At 32.5% G+C, this 26,114-nt stretch overlaps 2 protein-coding genes across 4 annotated transcripts in view; one reads left to right on the top strand and one right to left on the bottom strand.

Moving 5' to 3' along the window:
- LOC123673096 (regulating synaptic membrane exocytosis protein 2) overlaps positions 1–17,101 on the top strand; it is a 45,251-nt gene extending 28,150 nt beyond the window's left edge. For all 3 annotated transcript variants that reach the window (XM_045607522.1, XM_045607521.1, XM_045607523.1), the window contains 7 exons: positions 3,811–4,008; positions 5,581–5,712; positions 5,900–5,958; positions 11,501–11,682; positions 12,222–12,598; positions 13,065–13,358; positions 13,452–17,101. In XM_045607522.1, the coding sequence (XP_045463478.1) occupies positions 3,811–4,008; positions 5,581–5,712; positions 5,900–5,958; positions 11,501–11,682; positions 12,222–12,598; positions 13,065–13,358; positions 13,452–14,014 (1,805 nt within the window). In that variant the 3' untranslated portion in view covers positions 14,015–17,101. The remainder of the gene's footprint in view (positions 1–3,810; positions 4,009–5,580; positions 5,713–5,899; positions 5,959–11,500; positions 11,683–12,221; positions 12,599–13,064; positions 13,359–13,451) is intronic.
- A 3,577-nt stretch (positions 17,102–20,678) lies between these two features.
- LOC123673749 (neurofilament heavy polypeptide-like) lies at positions 20,679–25,891 on the bottom strand. Its single transcript, XM_045608398.1, has 3 exons — positions 25,527–25,891; positions 23,259–24,027; positions 20,679–23,126 (listed from the first exon to the last, which is right to left on the bottom strand). Exons 1-3 carry the CDS (start codon positions 25,704–25,706, stop codon positions 23,065–23,067), a joined length of 1,011 nt encoding a protein of 336 aa, XP_045464354.1. The 5' UTR covers positions 25,707–25,891; the 3' UTR covers positions 20,679–23,064.
- Between the last annotated feature and the right edge of the window lie 223 nt (positions 25,892–26,114).

Raw genomic sequence — 26,114 nt, 5'->3', positions numbered from 1 at the left:
AATCGAATGATTCAAGAATCATGGTGTTCGAATGGTGTTATTTCAAATATTAAACCGTTTCAGCCGTTTCTATTTAGTAGTTGATTATAAAACCAGTATTCCGCCTTTGGTAATCACGGTCAAGATTTCATAATTATTAATGCAATTGTCGTATTCTATTTGCTCCAAAGAAGGAAAAAATTAAAGTTCTTTGAAAACATCACTAATATAGAAAAATATTTGGAACTTCTTCATCCCAATCTTTTCTTCAAAAGAAAGGATTCGAGCTACAATTCGTAATTATCTAGAACATCGGCTTCAATTCCACCTTCCTCAGGTTCAATTTGCATCAAAATTAATTAATTACATTTTGAGGAAGATGAAGAAGGGTATAACCTTATTCCAGTAAAATGATTCCGCTAAGAGAAACTATTCGAAGTTGATAACGAAATTTCGGAAGCAACGAAGTGGAAGCTAGAAGAAAAATGGGAAAATTTCCGACGTGAAGCCAGAAACTTTTGAGCACTCATCAGTTATGTGCCGATTGCATCCTAGGAAATCGGAGATCTGTATACAGAATCAGATATACATGTGGTATCTAAGAGCGTAGTTGGTCCATGAATGCTCTAAAGCATCTGAATTCACAATTTTTTTTTTCGATAATTCACTTGAATTTTGAAACTTCTTTTGAACTTCCAGGTCTCTTAATTTTTAAAATATGTGTCCCCAACGTTCAACCATTATGGAATTCAATTATTCAATTAACCTTCAAAATGGCATGCCTTGAAAAAATAAAATTAGAGTACCTCCTTTCAAGACAATAAAATTTATGATTTTGTTGGAAACGATATAGCGTATAAAAAATTCGAAAGTAACGCGGTCATCTAGAATCTCTTGAACTATCATGGTTTAAACTTCGAATCGAATAATTTCAGCCGAGAATAGGTAAATCGTCGCTACCTGACCTGCTGGCCTCGACCAGATATCCAGGCTTCAGAGAGGATGCAAGGACTAGAGCGGACTTTTCTCATTCTTTTCGATATTTTAATTGCATTTTCTATAGTTTAGTCGAAGCTTAAAATTTCAACTCTGTCAGATCTGTTGTCAATGAAATATTAGGTTTTTAATTTTCGATATTCTGCTTGAATCTCCTATGGTTCTGAAGAAACTTTCCGTACAAAATTGTACACAAAGCTTGAAATGGTCATTCTTCATACTCACAAAATCTTAATCTAATAAGATTCATGGAAATAATGGACATTTTCCAATACACTTCTTGAATTCTCTTTTGAAGAGGTGATCAGCTTGAAATGACTATTTCATATAGTGTGGTCCAACGAAAACCTTATACCTGGATATTCAGACTTCAAAATGAAAATGTGTAAAATCGCTCGGAAGATGTTAAGTTTTCATTGGATTTGTATACAGGGTGTCCGGGGAATAACTGTACATACTCTTACCAGAGATAGAGTTGGACTAGCTGATTACTGATTGACTGTAAAAAATTAATTTCTGGATTTCCAAAGAAAGATACAGGGTGATTTTCCAACTTCATGGAAATACTTAGACCATCATAAAATCCAAACTTATTGACGAATAGTATTGAAACTTGGGAGATTATTGGTACATGCTAAGGTCGAGTCAGAACGATATCAATTATTTCATTATTCCAGGGCCGGACTCATTAATCTTCATTTAAAGTGTTCAGGGTAAAAAAAACACTTTGTATTTCGAATTACAAATAATTGATTCGCTTTTTAGAAAGAAGCTAAATTATGCTTCAATTTGCGGTATCGCTTAAAGTTGTCACATCAACAATTATTTTTTTATGAATTTTTGAATTTGGATAAAGTTCGAAAAATTGAATTTTTCACCATGAAGAGAACTGAAAATCTCATGTTTGAATATAAAATGCGAAAGTATTAGTAGAAAATTTTCAAAAAAGTTCAGAGCTTTAATAAGCACATTCGATAAAGAAACAATAACGAATGAAACAAACTAAAATACATTGAAGAGTACCTAATAAAAACGAAAATAGGAACGAATGAATTGCAGAGTCAACGTTATTTCAGAAGTGGTTCGAAATGAAAACCATTAGCTTGTATACATTTCTCTTGCCGAATGTTCAAATTGGATACAGCCTTGCGAATCATATCGCCATTATTTCTTAAAATATCGCAACAGTTGATAATTCTGTTCATCAGTTGTTCTCTTGACTGGATTTCTTCAGAATATACCATATCCTTCAATTTTCCCCATAAAAAATAATCTAGCGGGTTGAAATCTGGAGATCGAGGAGGCCATGGAATAGGTCCTCCTCGACCTATCCACCTATTTGGATAGGTATTGTCGAGGTAACTTCTCACTTCCAAACCAAAATGAGGTCCAGCTCCATCATGCTGGAAATAAATTCCTCTAATATTTATTCCTTGTAGCATGCCGGGTAAAATATTTTGTAAGAAATCTAGATAAATCGCACTTGTAAGGCGACCGTCAAAAAAATGAGGCCCAATCAAATGTTTGTTTATCACAGCACACCAAACATTTACTGAAAATTTATGTTGTGAATTTCTCAGTCTTATACTGTGTGGATTATTTTCGGCCCAAATATGCGAGTTATGAATATTGAACACACCGTCTCTGGTGAATTGAGCCTCATCACTGAATATTGTTCTGTACAAAGTGACTCTGTGATTTGCTATCCAATGTGATAAACAAACATTTGATTGGGCCTCATTTTTTTGACGGTCGCCTTACAAGTGCGATTTATCTAGATTTCTTACAAAATATTTTACCCGGCATGCTACAAGGAATAAATATTAGAGGAATTTATTTCCAGCATGATGGAGCTGGACCTCATTTTGGTTTTTCGTTTTTATTAGGTACTCTTCAATGTATTTTAGTTTGTTTCATTTGTTATTGTTTCGTTATCGAATGTGCTTATTAAAGCTCTGAACTTTTTTGAAAATTTTCTACTAATACTTTCGCATTTTATATTCAAACATGAGATTTTCAGTTCTCTTCATGGTGAAAAATTCAATTTTTCGAACTTTATCCAAATTCAAAAATTCATAAAAAAATAATTGTTGATGTGACAACTTTAAGCGATACCGCAAATTGAAGCATAATTTGGCTTCTTTCTAAAAAGCGAATCAATTATTTGTAATTCGAAATACAAAGTGTTTTTTTTACCCTGAACACTTTAAATGAAGATTAATGAGTCCGGCCCTGGAATAATGAAATAATTGATATCGTTCTGACTCGACCTTAGCATGTACCAATAATCTCCCAAGTTTCAATACTATTCGTCAATAAGTTTGGATTTTATGATGGTCTAAGTATTTCCATGAAGTTGGAAAATCACCCTGTATCTTTCTAGGGAAATCCAGAAATTAATTTTTTACAGTCAATCAGTAATCAGCTAGTCCAACTCTATCTCTGGTAAGAGTATGTACAGTTATTCCCCGGACACCCTGTATATTCCCAAAATATTTACTCCGAAAGTTTATAGGTTCTTCTGTTCGAGAGTTAACATGTATAAAGACGGTCAGATGGACGGACAGACTTGAATTTGAGGAAACATTAATGCTGAATATCCATGGCATCCTTAATAATACTTTTCATAATTTAATGATACATGTCTCGATGCCATTTTGCTATGTAATCGTTTTCGAGTGTTATGTCCGAGAACCTGAAGTTCTCGAGAACTCTGATCTGGTTCTCGAGTAAAATCGAGAACATATGACAGTTAGATGGTCTCGAGAAAAGTTATTCGATTCTCTCCATCATCACAAAGCTGGCAGAAATATACGAAATGTATATGTATTTCAGCTCGAGGTTTTGGAATGAGAGTTGTGGGAGGCAAGACGGCAGCCGATGGACGTCTTTTTGCGTATATAGTTTGGACAGTTCCAGGAGGACCCGCAGAAAAAGGTGGCTTACAACAGGGCGATAAAGTTCTGGAATGGGGTGGCGTTTCTCTTATAGATAGATCATTCGAGGAAGTTTGTGCCATCATGGACAGGACGGGTAAGTGAAAAATGAAATTTATTTCATTACTACCAACAGAATAAATGAGCAAACCCCTAGATTTTTATTTCGTAATAAAATTGATATATTCAATTGAATCGGCTGGTATCCAAATATCAAACTTTGTATCGCATTGTGGAGGTAAATTGAGTTTTTTTTTTGAATTTTTATAATTTTCGAATTTTGAAATGAGAATGGTCCTAAATTGCAATCGGTCCTCAAATTCGATTCTGGAAATGGTCTAAAACGATAAAGTTTGACTCGCTCATGACGAATTTGTTTCTGTCTGTCCATAAACATGATAACTTTCGAACGGAAGGACCTAGGAAGTTGAAATTTGCAGGTTAGGTTAGGTTAGGTAAATATGCCATTCAAAATTTTGTTTTACTTGGTTTCTTTTCATACTCTTTTCCCTTGTTTGAATTATTTTTAGTTTGAAATATCTCAGAACAACAAGAAACATAAAATAAAAACTTCAAGACTCTGAGGTCCACTCTAGTCCTGGTGTAGCTTACACCGTTGGGTCGACCTTCCCGGTCTCGGCTGAAATATTCTGATACAAAATTTGGACCATGAGTAATAACACGAGATGACCAAGGTACCCTCGGAATTTCTTTTGATACTCTCTTTTTCATTTTATCAACAAATTAACTCAGTAATTGTATTGCATTATGTTTGAGCTTCGAGGGCACATATTGTGAAAATTATAATGCCAGGAAATTCAGAAGACTGAATAAAATATACAGAAGCAACAATCTACAATATTAAAAAACGTGAATCTTACTGAAATATTTAAAGTAAGGTCTCCATTTATTTTTTTCACATTAAATAATATTTATTTACTAAGTTTTGTACATTGCTGTAAAGCTTGAAATCTAAGCTATTTTTCTACGTAATCGCCATTCACTTCGATGAGCTTCCTCATTCGTACGACAAACTTTTGTATCCCCTCCTCGAACCACGATCCCGCCGCCTCGCGCAAGAACGAAATGACCGCTTGCTTGGATTGCAGGTTATTCACCAAAATTGAATGAATAGAGTCTCTACTGCACACATCTTGGAGTTTTTCGGCTAACTCATTGAGAGTCAACCTGCCATCTTTCAGCACAAGCGCCTCAACTTTTCGCACTGTTTCGTCCTAGTGTGACGGCCTGCCGCTGCGCTCCTCATCGTGAACGTTTAGTCGGCCAGCAGAAAATTCTCTACACCATTTTCGAACGTTTCTAATTGACGATGAATTTCTATAGGTGGAGTTTTTTTTTTGAGTGCAAAAACTTAATGACTGAACGTAACTCGCTCCTGGCGGGAGCGACAACCGGCAATTTCATTGCAAATAGCTGCTACGTCAAGACTGAGCGTCCTAATGAGCTCCACCAGGTGTCGATTGGTGGAGGGGGGGCCTAACGTATACAACACTGTTGCCGGATTTCATCTAGCGCTACTTGCGGCGATACAATGGCCTTGGAGACCTTACTTTAAATACACGCCTCGTATCTTTATGAAAGTAAACACTTATCGAAAACCAATCAAAGTGTGTTAGGCTCGTATTTTTATTATCTACTATTTTTCCAGGAGATTTCGTTGAATTATCAGTAGAACATGCAACTGATTTAAGGATTTGTGATTTATTTGACGAACCAACACTACCTACTTCCTCCTTCAGAAAACAATCTGAGGTGGTTGGAATGACTGGTTTACACGTAGGTAAGAATATTGTTCACTTCATTCCTCCCATCACATCCAAGTTTTTCGGCAAATCTCTTGATTCATTTTTGAAAAAAACTGAAATCATTCAAATTTCGAAAATTTCAACTATACTTTTCTATGTGCACATAATTCAACATGTGGATTCATCAGATTGTCCTTACTGAATTTGAGTTTTATCTTTCAGAGACTGAGGCGGAAAAAGTGCCATCATCACCCACAAGAAGAAAACTACCCAAGACGCCGGTATAAAATATTTGAATTCATGTCATAATAGTTTCACCATTAGTAGAACATATATATTATGTGTGTGTCTCACAGTAGTACCATCGATGATCTGAAACTCAAAAATCATTATTAGGTGTATCCTCGAATAGATAGTCTCTCCTTTATCAGTTCGAACTTAGAATGCTCGATCATTGACTGATTTTCTCAATAATTATGTGAACATATCCATGTATAGGTACATTGATAGTACTGATTGATTAATCAATCAATAAATGATGATTAATTAATTCAAAATTAGCAATTGACCAATAGGCATTCCGTTATTTATATATAGATGAGACTTGCGGAATACTCAATAACCATCAACCCAAAAAAAAAATTAAAAAATAACTAAAATCATTCTATCAGAGAGAATAAAGTAATGGAAAATTTTGGTTTATGAGAAGTGGCAATTCACAACGAGCAGAAGGCTGCGACGAAACAAAGGAAAGATACAGACAAACAATCAAAAATCATATGGAAACTACCTATACGACAAAAAAGTTATAGAATCACACATAAAAATTGATAAATACGAAAGAGATAGATCCAATACTATACAACGAACTACTTTGTGAACTTTAGATACTCACGAAAGTAGAGAAAGATAAATTCCATACATCTTAAATGAAATCAGAGAAGCGTCCAAACATACTCCAAAAAGCTCGGATGGAGAAATGGTACAGAAGAGAGTTGCAATTTGATAAATATTGATGATAAATAAAAATGACGAGTCCATTGACATAAAAAAAAATGAAAAGAAAAGAAAACAACGAAAAAATTAATAAAATAAAGATACCTAATGGAAAGAAAAAGTCACACGTGAAAAACATACCCATACTAATGCATACAAGAAATTTCATGTACTGAATAAACTAGGTAGATGCTTAAATTAAAAAAAAACTGCAACAAACAACAATAAATATAGATAAATAAAATTTAGAGGCGCGGGGAAACATTTAACCTAATGTGAACTGTATTAAGAAGCTGACACCGTTTAGCGCATGACATAGGATACAGTATAAAATATATAATCCGCTTAGCACAAGACAACGTAATATAAGTTGGACAAACACTTTTGAAACATAAAAAACAGACAAACCGGCCTATGTCAAGTTTAGCATGCCATTCAAGATAAGATTTACCTCAAACTAGTAATAATAAAATGTAATGAAAACGGTACAGAGGAATCTAACAAAAAACCATTTTAAAAAAGGAAAATAAAAGGACCCACAGAAATTATAAACCCAACATTGCGGCCAAAGAGTTGAAACTCACCATCAAAAATGAACTGAAATAATTGAAAAGAGAAATAATTTGGTCGTGACAATCACCACAATAAAAGTTTTGTATTTTAGTGCAACACCCAGTTTTAGGAACCTTTTATGTCGTCATTAAAATTTTAATCCTTCAGTAGGGAGATTCTACCCCTTCCGTTTAATGGAGTATCAAAATTTTAATGCGGCATTAAATATTAATGAACTTTCCTGCAACTGGGTGTAAATCAACCAAAAAGGAAACTAAAACTAAGAGAATCCCTTGCATTATGATAAATTACAAATTTTTTGTGAATGCTCGAAAGAAAGCTCTTACATTTCGAAATCAAATCCTTTTTGTCAATCGAATCCTAATACTTACTAATTGCGGAAACCGAAACGAGACAATTCGGCAAATTTAAATCCAGCAGCACCAGCTTACCTATATCATTTATTGAAAGAAATGGAACACAAACACTTTAACCCAAAAAGCATCTCCGTAAAAATAAAGTCACATAAAAATATAAAATTTCCATGAGAGTAAATCGTTATTTGGGAGATCATACAAAAAGATGAAGATAAGGATATGACAAAAAATATTCAAGTTATCGACATATTTATTGATATAATCAGACTAGTCACTGGAAATAATTCTCAGTTGCCGTAGGTAGGCCAAAGATCAAGCAATTCAAAAAGATGAAAAAGAGCTATCCCGGATCACTGATTATATTTCCATGGAAACTGCAGCGGAATTCGATGTCAGCGACATAGAAAACGATGCATAAAATTGAGTGAAAAACCGATGAGCTGCTTAAAATCCAAGAAAACTGATTCCTTCAAAACTCGGCTGTTTTATCTTGAACTTGGCACAGCAGTATTTTTAAACATCTAATATCCAGCCTTACGTAAACTATAAATTGTGTTTGACATACAATTCCCATAGTTGAATTCCTGTGAATTGACATATCAAGTCGCATGTAGTGTAGTCATGCTTTGAGCAAATCAATCTCTAGCAAACAATAGTTTCAACGTCTTATCAATAAATTTTTGCGTAGATCAGCTTGTGTGACAGAAGAAACCATAACAAGATTAAAACTCCAAAAATATACAGGGTGATTCATCTATCTGTGATCCATTCTTCTATAATATTTTCAATACACTGTGAGTTTTGGTAAAACCGAAAATGAATTAATTTTGGAATTTCGTGTACAATTCTGATGCTACCAAATTTTTGGGACTCTCTTCTCGAAAAAATTGCGTTTTTGAATGGTTCCAAACGATGATGTTAAATTCAATGTTAGCTCCTTCACCGACCCCTGCGGAACACCCGTTCCACACTTCACCCTAAGAATAGCCAGAAGGCTCAATTTTATTAATATTTTTCTTAACTTGAAGTACATAAAGCAGATCTTAACGCATCTACGTTTAAAAATATGTTATTTATACATGTCAAATAATGAATTGTTTGATTTTGATTTCAGGTTATTGCCACTCTTTTTATGAAATATTGCTGGGATCTCGACTTTTCCATTTTTGCAAGATTCGATTTGGTCATTATAACTTGGTTCGTATATAAATTTTAAACGTGTAGCAAACAAAGCAATTTTTAGTTGCTTTGCAATATCATAGGATATTGTATTTAGTTCATACGTTTCGTCCTGTTGATCTGTATAAATTCGGGATATTCAAATAGAGCAAAATTCTAGTTCGAAGAACTTCTATATTTTACCATTTTACTCATAAGGTAAAATTGTGTTTATTTTCGTCGTGAACTATTTGGGATACGTATATAATATTTCAGAAAAATTGTTTAGCGCGTTATTGTATTTTCAGTTTCGATCTGGGCCCCCTGTTCATAAATTTTTCTGCTCATAAAATTATCATGTGCAATATTCGAGAAAATTTTGCCTTCATATGACTTCTTAACCGTTTAAACTAAATGACTTAGCTGGAACATATCAGAAGGACTATCTACGAGAGGAGATTTCCATAGGGAAAAAAATAGAAATTGAAATAAAAACTATATTCAATTCCCGCTATTTTAATTATGGAAACTTTCAAAATGGGAAAAAAATAAATATTCTTTTTATTGAAAATTGAAGATGAATTATCGTCTAGCAGAGACCAAGACAATCAAAAAGAAAGAGCAGATAATAATTACACAGTCGAAACTTTTTATATTTTGTCTACTTTGTTCACTTTCAAGTGATTAAGTTCGACCAGGGTCGCTGCCAGGACCGGCATATCGGACATTTTGCCAGGACGCCAAATTGTAGGGGCGCAAAGTCAGTTAGTACAACAAGACATACTTTTCGACACAAAAATGTTTTCTTAGTGAAAATACAACTCTTTGTAGTGAAATGAAAAAATGTCCATTTCCAAATTTCAATTTCATTGAAATCGCATAGGCGCTCACAACTATAGTTATGAAAATACAAATACGTAATAAAATGCACCTTCAAGAACTGCTTATACTATAGACATATAGAATGTCATACTTTCAGACAAGGCAGGATGTTTTTTTATGAAATCGACAAAACGTCCTTTGATAAATTTGATAAGGTGATTTCGAGTTAAGAAATAGGCTCTCATATGAAAGTGGAAAGATGCCTGAGAGGAAACACAGTGACAGCTCAGATGATTTAGGCGAAGCAGGGCGGCAAAATTTTATTTTGCCGGGGCGCCAAAAAGTCTAGCGGCGGCCCTGGGTTCAACTAAATTGTTCTGTTATTTGTTAATATCTATTGTTTGGTATTTTCCTACTATCCATGTCCTTATTGAAGAAAAATAAAATTTATCGTAGGATAACTGAATTAAATGTTCGCAATAAAACACAAAAAGACAGAGTAGTTTTTTACAGTGGCGGCGCTAGGTGTAAGCGACGTCGCCGACGGCCTTGTGCCTCAGAGGCATCACAAAAAATTGAACGATTTCATTATTAAGTTCAGTATTTCGAATAAATTTCCGTATACAAGAATTATAGTTAGGTTAGGTTAGGTTAGAGCCGCAGAGTTATCTGGCAACACTGTGGAAATAAACAATTCTGCTTACATGACAGGGGAAATACTCCAATAGTTCATTCTTTGCGTTTCATAAGCAATATCGCGTCCGAGAGTTGTGCAATTTTTTATATTTTATTCATCGTTGGCAGAATTTATACTCCTTTCATGATATTGGTTATTTGAAATCTATTTCAAAAGAAGATGTTCCCAAACATTGTAATGATTAATTTATGTAGGTACAATGCATGGAGAAGTTGAAAAAAGCGACATATACAAATCATAGTAATCATAAAGTTTAAATTGATAGAGCATGATGAGCCAAGAAAGACTTTCGTCATCAGTTCTTGTTTGCTTTGAGAAATGAGAAAAAGGGCCTCACAAGTATGTCATCACGGACGTCTGTATTTGGTCTAGCGCCACCACTGGTTCTTTGATTTCATGTAAAAAGTTGTTGTCAACTTTATTTAATAGAAATTTGTAAAAAAAAATTGTTTGTGTCAGATGGGACAAAAGTCCTGAATGTATAGTCTATTTGAAATTAAATAAATTTCCGGAAAAGATGATCAATTTTTTAATCTAACCTTCATAATAATGAAGCTCCTACTTCTTTTTTGCTCAACTGAATGGACGTCGCTGGATTTCAATATCGAAGGTATTGAATGAATATGCTCTGTCCCAACTGGCACGAATCTTGCTCTTCTCATAATCCTGTAGATTGCTTCATATAAAATCATTCTCTCCTGCTGTAGAAAATCTGTGCTTTGAATCCAATGCATGAAGCTTCTGTTTCAGTGGAAATGATCTTTAAGAAATCCATTCTATTCGATTTTATTCCCATAGTTTACTGAATCCATAAAAAATGTGAATAACAAAATATAGATTTGATCTAACAGTTGAGTTAGATTCCAAGGCCAGGAATCAAATTTCCTACTCGTTTCCAAATTGTTCAGTATAACAATGAGACCAAAATCGTGATGGAATATACCCATTTTATAACCCTCAAAATTTGATGCTAGAATCTTAAGAACATACTTCTCATTATACATGCTTATATTTATATTGATACTAATCATTATCAATTCAATATTACTATTAGGAAATGATGTGCCTCAATACCTGAAATAATAAGAAACAGTATATAATTTACACGTTAACTTCAAACACCCTCAATCTTGTAAACCAAATAAAGTAACCAAACACTTCAGATTCAATCAACTATCATTGAATGTCCCTTAAATTCTAAAACTCCATTATTTGTTTCAGGAACAAATAGCTAAAGATAAGACTGTGTCTGGAAGAGTTCAGTTACAAGTCTGGTATAACGATGAGAGGAAAGAACTTGTAGTCGCTGTTTTGGCAGCTGATGATTTGGCAGCAAGAGATGAAAGCTTAGGATATGGTGCACTGCCAGAGGCATATGCTCGCTTATGCCTGTTACCCTTAGTGTAAATATTATTTTTACTGTTAATGCATGTCAACTTTCTATTTTTGCTGAAAATTTAGATAATGAAACATAAAGACCAGAAAACGATTAAGATAAAATGGGTACTATAACAAAATCCACCAAAAACCAGAAGACCGAAAGTTTTATAATGCTCAGTAGGCTGGTAGTGCAGTTAAAATTAACTGTAATTCCTCTTATAAGGAAAGTTTTAACTCTGTACCAGTTGCATTAGGCCAGGGTCAATATTTATGTTTATTTGACTTATTCAGCGAAGGTGGAAAAAATATCTGCTTTGGTTCCAATACTTTTAATAAAAACACAAGAAAAAAGATTTTATTGGGGTTATCCAATCAGTCAACAAGTTACAGTATTTCGCACTATGGATATAAAACACATGAACCAAATATTTCATACATTATATTACAAAGGAAGCCAAGGATTGCCAAGGTTTTCAACCTCACTTATCCGTAGAATGGGCTATTTGAGCCGACTACACAGTACTATTCTCCAATACAGAAAATGAAAAATTTCTCTTTTCAGATGTGAGGAACATTGTGTTCAAACCGAAGTGGCTCCAGCAAGTCAAAACCCCATCTGGAATGCTAATCTAGGCTTTCCAGGAGTGCCAGGAGAAGAGCTAATGGGAAAAATGTTGGAAATCACCTTATGGGACCTCATACCTCACAACGAACATGCATTTCTTGGAGAATGTTCAGTCGATATCCAAAAGGCCTTTATAGATGATAGAGCAGTGTGGTACAGATTAGAAGATCCGAGACAATTGAGGGGTAGGTCACCTAGAGGTTCTCCTAGAGGTTCTAATGCCGGTATCAGCAAATTTGGACAAAGGAGCATGTCAGACGATGTGGATTCTATTGGAGAATGTGCTAGTTTGTTACATCCTGATCACGCTTGGGGTAAGTAATTTGAAATATATCTAGCTATAGCTTATATTGGCCCAATAAATGGTAAACATGAATGAAGTAAAATTATCTGCCAATGGATGTAAAACAATACTATCCATTTATCTACTTGCTGAAATTCCTATGGAATCATTCAAGACCCAACCCGAAACTTCATTCCAAATTTCATCAATATCAGATCAATAGAACGTGAAATTTTGGATAAGGATTCAGTGACATAGACAAAAAAACAAATTTGTTCAGAATAGTCTAAAAAGTATTTTTCAAGTTTCTAGCTCCAATAAAGACCTGTTGATTTTCACTTATAACTTGAAAAAAATCGTTGTATTTCCCTTCATAATTTTCTGAAACTCTTACAGAGACATGAAAGTCCACAAAAATGTTTCACTCATCAAAAATAAAATGAAGATTCCGTACCTACTCATATAATTTAGTTTTCTTCTTTGTTATTTTCGACCAGGTTCGAGGAGAGGATCATCCCAGTCTGAACAGCTCGAAGTGGAAGTCTACAACCTAGGAAAAGATTTTTCAAGGTCTCTTCCTGGGTCCAGAAGGTCATCATTCCAATCAGCTCAAGAACAAGCAGAACAAGATTTACCTGCTGTACCTCCACATCCATCATACAACAGAGATAGAAGAAGAAGCAGTTGCACTAAGATGCTGAGAGATCCAGAGGAAATACTGAAATCCTTGAAGGCGGTTAAAGGAGAATTAGGACGCACAATGAGTCTGGCCGGTGAAAAGCGCTCACGAAGTAAGTATTTTTCTAACAATCTAATTCAATTTTGAATCGTAAGTCCTTCACCAATCATGTTGAACTTCAATAGGAACTTTCTTTCATTCATAGGATCTAGTGCAGCATCGACACGTGAAGAACGAAAGAATAGTGTAATGGAGATCGTAGAAGTTCCAAAGGAGGATTCACCACTTTCCAGTCCAGAGCGCACCTCACCACCAAGACTTGGTCCAGGACAGATCAAGCCCAGAGGTTTTCGACTCAGTAGCATCCGTCCTGTTGAACTCAATCTGGGTCTTGTAATGACAAAAGGCCAACTAGAGGTTGAAGTTGTGAGTGCTAGACACATTCTTCCAAGGGAAACACCACCTGACACGTATGTCAAATGTTACCTACGAGACGGGGCAAGATGGTTACAGAAAAAGAAAACTAGAGTATTCAGGCATTCTTGCGAGCCTCAATTCAAGCAAGTACTCAAATATCAAGCTTGTGACGTTCTGGGCAGAACCTTGGTTATTATGTTGTGGGAGAAGCAAGGGGGATTCGAGCATAATCAAGGAATTGGAGGAGCAGAGATAAGCCTAGATAATCTCACTCTAACACGTTTGACAACCGGTTGGTATCCTTTGTTTCCGATTAATTCTCTCGGTTCTGACTCGAACGATTCACCCTGACCAGATCTGGATAGTCCTGTGGAGAGTTTGGAATGATTTCGACCTGGAATAGGGATGGGAGTATTATTGTTCACCGCCAAATCGTGCATAAATCACTTTGAGAAAGGGCACACGATCGCTGATAGTTTAATCGGGCTTTTAATACCAGAAATAATAAAGATTAAAGCTCTAACGAAGAGCGCCTGTAGATAATAAAGGATAACGAAACCATAGCGAAACGTGCTGTCATAAAAGGTGAGTAGCGATAATTTTGGATCTTCTCAGTAACGCATAACCTAACCTATGATGACAGCACATTTTCCTGTGGTTAACAATTAACCTAGATTTATGCCAGTCCGATACTCTTACTTCTAAATACCAATGGAGATAAATGCAAGTAAGGACATTCGTCGATTGTAAATAGAAGCCCAATCAAACTATCAATCGTTGGAAAGTATGCAATATGCGGCCACTCCAAAAACTGATCAAAGTCCATTGATAAAAATCCTTTCATTCAATATGGGACAGTTTATTTTATACTGAAATGGATATTTTATTCACAAAAAATCTATCTATTCAATAAGCTTGCTGTGAATTATCAAATCATTGAACCTAATCAAATCAAGTCTGGATAACAAATGAGTGATACTCAAACCTAAAAACCACAGGATCTCTATCGGAAAGTCTCACTATGAATGAACGACCTCACTCTGCTTTCAAATGGTTTAAGTTTGCATCTTTATCCAGCATCAAATAACAATTATGCTATAACCTCTTCTATTTCACTGACAATTTTGAAAGTTGTTATCATGATTGAAAACCTAACTGCTCTTCATCTCTTCATATTGGTTAATCTATAATAGTTGGTGCGTTATATTTGTTACTTCATGCTGCATAAAACTACAAACTACAATTGGATATTCATATTGAAGACTAAGCTACAAAAATACTGTGAGCGCAGTACTAGGTACTGCGAAAGATCTTGTGGTAAGGTTAGTAGAATTTACCCAATCGAAATCAATTGACACTTATTTAAGAACTCATTTTCATGGCAGTTTTGAGAAGACTGATTTTTTATACTCTGACTGCGGATCCCACAAAACTTCAGTCGACTATTTAGCTAGAAATTTATGATGAACTGAAAGAAGAGAGGAAATATGACAATCACCGCAATGCAAGTTTTGTGGAACCCTCCATGAGTTTGTGAATATTAGAGTTTTATTCTGAAAATTAGGTTTTTTAATATGCATAAATATATTGCAGTAGTCAGAATACACTTTCCAAATGAAACCAAAACTGTTATGATCATGGGATGGATATAGATTAAGGTTTTAAGTTCGATACATTGGAAAAATTTTTGAGAGATCAGAAATTGCTTCAGTAATGATATTTTCACTGAACTGCAGAAATAAACATTAGACAAAGTTACAAGAGAAAAGTAATTACAGGGATTAGTATCATGATATAGTCGAAGTCAAATATTGTAAAAAATTTTTGACTGATTACTTTAATACCAAAAACGAATACAAATTATTCAAAGCATTCCAAATTCTGAGCCATTTCATTAACAAAAATAAGGTACTTCGAATATGGGCGAATTATACTGCTTTAATTAGTGAAGTATTAAATTTCAAATCAAGGATTGCAATTTGATAGATATTCGAACTATTCAAAAATCAAATCAGTTTCATCAATCACAATATAACTTACTAGTAGCAAACAGAACGTAGGTCATTAATGAGTAACGAGACGAGATCTTATTTACCAACACCACTACATTTAATCCAAATCAATTCAACATTGAAAATAATTTCCGAGTTCCTAACAGAAAATCGATAATTTTGTAGTCGAGCAATTTCAAATGGAAGCAATATTAGGTGGTGAACTCATTTCTGTATTTTTCTCACTCACTCTTTTTCTCAAAAACATTAATATTATTTATCATATCGTATTATCTTTCGGCTTAGCAATATTTTCCTATTTTATTTTCCTCTTCTTTCGTTTTTTATGATTTTCATAATGTTGTTGGTTGAAAAATATGATTACCTAACTTTTTCGAATTGATGGCCAAAATAGTAATGATAAGTAAAGGTCCAATTTTACAAAATAAGTATATCTTCTGAGTATTGTTTCTTTGAATTTTTCAATTCATGAAACGCTTACTGCTTCAATATAATGGACCAAAGGTAACATATTAGATTATAGCAACCATCTTTCAGATGTTGCGTCGAACTAATAGTAATAAATGTTTAATTGTTATAGATGTGTCGAATTTGATGTGCTGACATACACCAATGTAAATATCGAGGTAGGATAATCGTTACAATATATTTTACTTGAATCTACTCTGCTTGGAAAATGAGCAATATTTTGAGAAGAATGTAGGACTTTAAGGAAACGTGATACGTATGTTTTTTTAACGTTTTTTTTATCCATTCACTTCAATACCTCCTCAGGAGCTCAGAGCTTGAACGAGTTTGGAGAACCAGTTGTGTTCAGAGTATAGGCTTTGTTACTGTGTCCTATCGCGACAGTATTGTACTATATAATCTGATATAGATATCTGATAGACTATATATCTGATATATAGTCTAAGATTGTACCTATTTACCCAACATCGAATGGTTGGAAGATCCCTCGAATATTTTTTTTATTTGACTCGTTGTTTGCTCTTTAAAATCTATGGTGAATCTAAAAACGAATTGATTTAATTGTGACAATTGCCAATATAGAAGTTTTGTAATACCTTCAACACGTGAAATTCTTTTCTTTTTTTCTTTTAGATTTTTTACTTTTACTTTATTCATCTTTTTTTGCTTTTATTTAGATTTTCCACATATTCTCGTTTTTCTTTCATTCCAATTCCACTCAATTCATTGTTTCCAATTATACTTACTATTTGATTATTCGAAGAATTTCAGATGAAGCTTCTACCTATTGTTTTATATTATCCTTGAGTAGTTGAATACACAAAATAATATTATAGATACAGATACATAAATGACTAACGTAGATCTTATAAGAAACGATTACGCATTATTTCAAATTTTATTATCCAATAACTGAATTAGTGCAAATTGTTGTCATTGTTATAAGTTTTATACGTTAGGGGTTGTCCATTAATCACGTGAGGCTTGAAAGGGGGGGGGAGGGGTTTGATAAAAATCACGAAAATATCACAAGGGGGAGGGGGGGTGTAGTAAGATATCACGTGTATTTATTTTTTCGTCAAACGCGCGATTTTTAAACAAATATTAAGCGGCACGGCGCGGCGTGTAGTGACCTTGACTACATTAAATATATTCATGTACTAGTACAATAGATGTTTTTCCTATGATTACACTTTTCGTTTATTATTATTGTTATGGCAATCAAAAAAAAATTGCAACCTGGTGTAGACATTTTTATTACGGTCCTTAATTTCAGAAGAAAGATTATAGTTTATACCTGTATTTAAATTGAGTTAATATTCAGAAAATTTTGAGATTCGTTGTAGGTACTAAAAATACATGTGATGTTGAGAAGGGGGAGGGGGGGTGGTCTTAAACCTCACTACGTATCACCAATGAGGGAGGGGGGTTTAAAAAATGCTAAAAAAAGATCACGTGATTAATGGACAACCCCTTACGAGTTTGATCAAAATAAGTTTTTTATAGAAACTTACTGGAGAAGAGTTACGATATGATACGCAAGGTATCACAGGCCTATGACGAAATATTTCTGTGTTATATATAGTAGTTAGAAATGTGACAATATTGTTTCATGTTCATTTCCAATCAGAATCACAATCAAGAAAACCTCAAAATTCCTGATATTTTGAGAAGATTATCATGAAAATATTATTCTTCCAAATTCAATATTTTAATTTACTTATTACACTGAAGAAATTGCAAATGGAAAGCACGTACCCGAAATTTTCAAATTCTCCAGAGAAAGTTATAATTTTTTTTTTGTATAAATGGCTATTAACTTCTTAATGAGCACCCGACTATCATGATGCTTCCAGAAAATCCCTCTTTTTTTAACGTTCTTTACGTACTTACCTAATAATAATCCTTCCTTAATGTAGTTTTAAATTATATCACTACGAATATATTGACACAATCGAAGAAGTGATTATTGACATTGTAGTGATTCCAGAGACTTTATTTATTTTTTCATCTCTTTCTAAAGAATCAATGGCCTAACATTGAAATTATGACAATCTTTTAATGTATTGACTAATTGTAATTTAGAATAATTCAACAAAAGTTTGAACATATCTAAAATATCACTTGGTAAAGAGAATTTAGTTTTGAATGAAAAAATGCTTCTTGTGAGAACGAATGGACGAGTTATTTGCATTTTCGATAATCTAACAAACAATGGCCTAATTGAACTATTAAATAGATTATTTCAAATGGAAAAATCAATTTTATATCTTGATAATTGTGATTTTAATGTCAAGTTTTGCATGATTCCACACGTACTTATTTTTATTTCTACAAATACATATATTATATGAAAAAAGATAGATTTCATATTCATTCTAAAAGCTGTGAAAAAAGATTTCGATATATTTATCAACATCAGTTGAGAAGAAATAGTGATGAAATGTGCATGAAGCCTACAAAAAGAAGTATTTTTGATGAAAACTCTGCTTTATCTTAGAATCAAACCCATATTGATATTGTAACATTAAACTGTGATATGCAGTTCTTATTGAAAAAAATATCAACATAACTGTTCAATCTCGACTTAAAGAAATATTCTTTATATTTCGAGTAATTCAAAGAAATTTTTAGCGAACACCCTATTTATTTTTCATCAAACTCCAAAGTTCTGACTCTCAACCCAACAAATAGAAACTCCTTAAAAACATTGCAAACTGCATTAGTTCATTATTTCCGCTTCTAACGCCAAATATCTCTATACATGAAAAAAAAAAAAATTTTGAAAAAAATTGTTACAAATAACCACTAGTGGCGGGATTTGAAACCGATATCCGAATTTCAAAGATTCAACGAAACAATGAGAATTATAGGTTTATTAAGTAAAAACTATTGTATTCAGTATCACCGCGTAGGAATAAGTTAGCAAAATCATAATTAGGTATGTGTTTTAACTGCTTCAAAAATGATTTTTTTGGTTACATCAATTTTTTTACTTTTTATTCGATTGTTTGATTCTATGCATTCCAAAACTCTAATTGTGAAAATTTCATGAGGGGTCATTTTTTCCAAGAAATTTTCGAAGTGTTTCTTAGATATCAGAAATAATAAACCAAAAACGTCAGTGTTTAACCAATCCTTCCACTAGTGAACTGAAACAGATTTTGAAGATAGGAAATTAATATCAAGATAGACATATCATTTAAAATTTCCTGTACTGATCATGTCGTGAGAAGTACTTATCCCAAAATGATTTTGAAAAATAGAAATATGTTCAGTGAAAGAAAAGAATTCTTTCGCATAGAAAATGATATTAAAATGATGAAGCTCATCCATTCGTTCCTCTTAAATTTCTATTGAAGTTTATTTTTCAATGTTTCTGTACCAACATATATAAAATAATGCTGGATTTATATGTGATGTTTATATATGTGAAAAATTCGATATTAAAGTTGTGGAATATCAGTATTGTTTAATTTTGAGTGATTCTACTTCATACTTATGATTATTGACCTACCAACCTAAAATAAAAATTGTTACAGAAGTTGGAAGACAGAAAACAGCAAATAATATAACTATGTATACTCTATACATTTTAAATTCAAAGAGGCCGCCCGAATTCAATTTTGTGTAAAATTTTTTAGTATAGTATTAAAACACTGAACTAAAACAATGACATAGCTGTGTAAATTATCCCGATATTTTTTTGTTATGTATGTGGCGAATAGTTACTCTTTGAAAGAAATCAGAAAAACTATTTCAGATTTGTGAAAAGCGCTTATCTTGACCTTTTTGCCATATCAGGATAAATCTTCTTGGGGATCACATTTCATATGTGAAATAAAGGTTTATGGCATCAAGATGACTGCCTTTTTGTGTCTCGTCAATATATTAAAGGCATAAATAGGAACAATAGACATACCCTGATTTAGATCCTACAAGATCTGTAGAACATTCGCAATAAATACCTGTTCCATCCTTTAAACAGTCTTTCTGAACTCCTGAAATATAATGCAGAAACATCATCTGTTGAAGTTCAAAGAATTCAGTCTGATAACGGCAGAAACAGCAGATTTAACAAATCCGCAGTGTCGCAATCAAAATCAACTGAACAGCCACCTAAGAAACCTTTCAAAGAAGTCTCTACTTCCATGCAGATTGAAAAGGGAGGTTATAGTCATTCAGGTACTAATATTACCGATAACTAAACGCTAGTCATATAAAAGAAAATCTTCAAGAGATAAATGACTAATATTCGTAATTGTGTAATAAATACTAAAATCTATATGTTTGATTTAAATTGGCAATAGTAAACTCTACAACGTGAAATTTACACATGTTGAAAAAAATGTTAAATATAGCATACCTCAAAAAACTGATCTGATAGAAACATTTAAAAAATGGCGAGTACAAAAAAAATATGTGTTCGAATATGTAATCAATGAAAATTAAGAAACATCCATTCACTTATGTTCTAGAATTTTTTTAGTATTTCTTTATGTGTTTGTCAACAAAGAAGAAAGAAAACAATGAAACAAATTTTAAAATATATTCTCACAATGGTCCCCAAAAAAACATTCCACAACTTACAGAATAATGCACAACTTAGCTACAAGGAAAACTTAGGTACAAAATATCGGCATCACTTGAACAAAAAGAAAATCAACAATGATTATTTATTACAAACTAAAATCTATCTTAATATTGATCCTAAATTTTTTTTATTATAGGGATTCGTAACACCCTGCAAGTTTGACTTAAAACACATTCACATTGGGACTAAATATAAAAACAACAATTTTCCACAAAACTATATATATACACATGAAAAATATTTTATAAAGTCATAAAAATAATTCAATGGTCCAAATATATTATTTACTTGGATGATAAAAGTTGGAGGTGGACGTATACAAGCACATATGGGTGAGTATTCGTAATATAGTCAGCAAAAGTTCATTTCATAATTAGGGAATGTTGAATTTTTCATGGTCACAAATATTCAAATATGCTTTTCACCAGATACTTTTTTCAGAATCTATGGCAATTTAGTATAAAAAAAAATATTATTTTTGTGCTTACAATGTTTTTTTAGTTGAGATGGGTATTCTTGTAGTCAATTAAACTGTTTTGAAGCAGTGTGTCGATATGATCAACCAAAAATGAATTTTCATTCAATCGAATTTGAGCATCTTCAGAGGAACAAAAGTTTATTATTAATCAGATATTTCACTCACCAATAATTGCCAATTCCACATTGAAATTATAAATGCGGTGAATTTTATAGTTGGAAAACGTTAATCCCAATAACATAATTTCAAAGAACAGCTAAAACAGAAATGTGGAAGACATCAAATAGCATTTGTTCCTACCTCATAGAAATATATTATTAAAAATATGAATATTTGCAACATACCGCACATTTATAAGGCCATCGATTTCATTGATTAGGTAATACATACATTTTGATAACATCTAAGAGTCTTGGCACACATATCCAAAATCTAATGTATACTATTCAAAAGAAATTTCTCATTTTATGCAAAAATTATTACATACCTGAAATATATTCAAGCCACTCAAAATACAAAATGCTTACCTAATTGTTAAGAATATTATTATACACATTCTAGAGTACTTGTTATCTTTCGATGATAATCTTACTCACTGATTTATTATTATTTTCCTCGAAAGACGTTATTATTAAAAAACTATTATCACCTTATATGAATTGGTTCCTAGCATAAAAAAGGTGAAGTACTTTTCAGTCAAAATATTAACCTCTACAGTACTGGCATAACTGATAAAATCTGATATTCTTATATAAACAAATAACATGACATTTCATTCCAGTATATGTATGGAGCCTGATGTGTGCATTGCAGTTTTCAAACATATTAATAGAATAGGAGTGGTTATGATAGATGTCCTTTTTAAAAAAACACATTGTCTCGTCTCCGCTAATGATTGATGTTTTGAAACTCAAAATCTATTTAGAATGTTAATTTAAGTCTTAAATATAAGTCACTATATTATTGAATGAATTCAAGCTTGGAATCTCTCGCCACACAGAAAATCAAAAGATCTATATATAAACATGCGTAATTTTCAGTTACAAATAATTAGACACACTTTTGAAAATTAGTAATTCAAACCTAAAAGTTTTCATGCGAAAATATTTAAGCGTAGTAACAAAAAAAACAAGAACAATAAAAATAACAGCACTCTGTATAACAGGAAATAAAAAAGATTTAAATACTATATTAGATTTCTGAAATGAATTAATTCCTTCAATACTTCTTTATTGAAGAAATGCTTGCTATTTATCCTTTAAATTATACTCATGGTGAATAGAAGGAAATGGGAATGTATTCATACAAACAAAAACTATGGTATTGAATAAAAGTAATTTCAATAATCCCTTTTCTTAAATAAATATATATAGCAACTATTACAAAATATTTACAATTATTTTCACATCAAACATAAATTTTGATGTTATACTCCTCAATCATTTTAAATTATGACATTAAAATACCTTTAATTGCTTTTTCATTGATTATTTTCTTACATATTTTATGAAGAAATGGTTTCTTTATCATTATAATACTATTCTAAATTAACTATTTTAATGTAAATAATTGAGGAGCATATATTCCACTACATAGCTTCACTAAAAAAAATAACAATCTCCCATATGAAGGCAGCATCTCTCATTATATCAATATACAAAAAATGTTTAATCTTACCATTCCACTAGAACTATTAAGCATTTAGCTTTCTGAATACTTCAATATAAAAAGTCATGAATTTTTCTCTAGAATGACTACTAAGTCTTTCATGGGTATTGAGATCGTACATCTCGTAGCACATGGGAATCACAAACTTGGCAGATAGGATGCCATAAAAATAATTTTAATCCTAATTATCCTTACGAGCCTTTTTTTTACTTTTTTTTGCAACTTTCGCTTCAGTCCAGGAATCTGAAATGAAATTTATAAAATAATTAAAGGAAGATGTTACATTCACTCTATAAAAATAGGAACATATTATATCAATTTTCTAAAATGCAATGCTATAATTCTAATTGGGATTCATATATAAAAAGAACTTACCTCCTAATTCATCGAATGCTACATTTCCTGATACTTCAGTAGCAACTAAGGGAGCTTTAGCCTCTTTAGTTTTAACTTTCTTCTCCTCTTCAGGAGCAGGCTTTGTAACAGTTGCAGCCTTTGGAACAGTTACAGGCTTTGGAATAGGTGCAGCCTTTTTAGTTTCAGGCTTCTTTTCAGATATAGGTTTGATTTCTTCCACAATTGCAACTTCTATGTGTTCTTCTTTAGGCGATTCCTTCTCTTTTTTAGCTTTCTTTTCTTTCTTCTTTTCCTTTTTATCTTCAATAACTGGTATAGGTTCAGTGAAAGCTTCTTCAATTTTTTTCACTTCTTCAACTACTTTCTCAACACTTACTTCTTTTTCAGTCCCAGTTTGGATTTCTTTATTGACAGAATCCTTTTCAATTTTTTCTATTTCTATTGGTTTGTCCACTTTTTTGTTCTTTTTTTCTTTTTTGGTTGGAGTTTCCTGCTTCTTCTTTTTATCTCCTTTGGCAGGAACAGTTTCCCAATCCCCCTCATCAAAGTCAGCAGGTTTTTCACTTACTAACTTTTTCAATGTTTTCTTGGATTTGATCTCCTCTACAACTTTGCTTTTGATATTCTCATTTTTTTTATTTTTTTCTGCTACTTTGTTGTTCAGTTCTGGTTTTTTATCTTTTGGCTTTTGTTCATTTTCTTTTTGAGGGGAACGCTTAGAATCTTTTTGCGGTGATTTCTCCCCTTTTGATTGGGCATTTGCAACATTGCCATTTTGTGTAGGTTTCTGGAACAAAACCACCTCCATTCAGTTTTATTGATAAAAACAAAACAACAATTCAATTAATCCGGACTATTGCAAAACATAAAAATTATTTTCAAACACACTAATAAAAAATTTTGTTCTGTTGAGTTAACAGTCAATATAATTCAATAAAATAATTGTTAACTGTAGGTTTATGTGGTTATTGACCATATTTAAGATTTAAACTTAAACCAAAGTAAATCTGACTGAATCAACAAGTCAATGCAATTTGCCAATGCATATGCAGAAATTAGGCTGACAAAGCACTCGCTTTGAACTAAATAGTTCAAAGCTCAACAAATTATATGATAAAAAAGATAAGAAAAGGAACAATTATTTTGAGATGTAGGAATACTCCTTCTTCACCTTGAAATTTATTATCAAAAATTGGGTCAAAACTAAGAATTCGGGCCTTTTCAATGCATTACAATAATAAGCCAAGACAAAATCAAAATAACATCAATAAATCTATTCTCAAAACTTTGAGGTCCCTATATATCTCAGTAACTGCTAAAAATAATTAAGAATAGCTTAATAGCTAAATCCATTGGAAAGATAAAGACTGATACTTGTTAGTACTCTTCTGCAATTAAATTTTTTTTTTTTTTAATTCAACCAAAATATTATTACATACATGAACTGAGTATTAAAGGTGAGTTACAGAGTCACTACTTGAAGTATTCAATTTGTGATCCTTGAAATGTGTAATTTCTTTTAGTTGTTAGCTAGAACTACATATAAAATTGGGGGAAAATGACTTGAAATATTTACTTTTTTGACTAGAAATTGAGTGCATGCATCATTAAAAAATATAGATCATCCTTTGTTCAAGAATTTTGAAACAAACTTTCCAATTGTTAAAAGAATGTTTATTCTTCCTGAATTTCTAGGGATCTCCTTCAAACTTGGACATTATTATTTCAATAAACACCACATATTTGATCTACATGCAAAGGGTGATTGCAAAATTATGTTTCCATATTAAAAAATGAGGAATAGTTTCACAAAATATGGCCAAAATATATCATACTACCAGCTTTTCTAGAAACAATTATTTAGAAATATGTAGCAAAATGCCATTTGGAGTAATATTGAAAGATATTTTATTACCCATATGAATATTCCACAATGTGTCACTTTCCAGTGAATGTGAAAAGCGATAAAACCCAATTAGGCTTACTTCCTCTTGGTATAGGCAGTTTAGTGAAAAAGTAGACCAAAAGGCCCAATTGAATTCCCTCATTCATATAGGTAGTGATGTGAAGCATATACTTTTTGACTTAATTATTTCATTAAAGTGATCTGAATGATGCGAAGAGAAATAAATGTCAAATCATTTTCATTCAAGTTATGTTCTTTGAAATATCTATCATAAGGAAAAATAATTTGGTTAGGTATGTAGACAATCAATATTGACGAATATACCACTTTTATGGAATGCTTCATGGAATTATGGGTATAATCAGTTGATTGTTACTTACCTTTTCCTTCAATTTTTTCTTTTTGATCTGTTGCTTTCTGTCCTCATTGGTGAGATTAACAAAAGGTGGTTCTTTGGCCGTTTGAAAGCCGAACGCGAATACTAAAATCGCCAGGAAAATAACCAGAAGTACTGGTATGTAAACCAATTGATTTTGAACCAATTCTCGCACCAACTCCATTTTAGCAATCTTGTCTGAAATGCCTAGCTGCACCGAAACATAAAATTCAATTTATAAACGATCAACTAACAACAATACAGAATAGTTACAACTGTGGTGACGCGGCTATGACGTAAACACAATACATATGTTCAATTTCTTGGTTTCCCTCCACGTATTTGCGCAACGAATGATCTATGCATGCGCGAATGGTTAGTGAAGTTCTCTGTCAAATTTAATATACCGTGACATTTATAAATTTTATTTCATGTTTGTTTAATCATTGAAAAAACATTCAATTTAAACGTATCAAAAAGTACGCTACGCTGTGATTATCAGTAAACGGCTGATTATATCCTAATCTATGATTGACATACGAATGACATTAAAACGAGCTTTAGCGAACAGTCGTCAGGGATTGCCTCGTAA

This window comes from Harmonia axyridis, chromosome 2 (assembly GCF_914767665.1).
Source record: "Harmonia axyridis chromosome 2, icHarAxyr1.1, whole genome shotgun sequence".
Taxonomy (NCBI): Eukaryota; Metazoa; Arthropoda; class Insecta; order Coleoptera; family Coccinellidae; genus Harmonia; species Harmonia axyridis.
The sequence above is the reverse complement of the archived record's forward strand: the minus strand, read 5'-3'. Positions and strand labels throughout refer to the sequence as shown.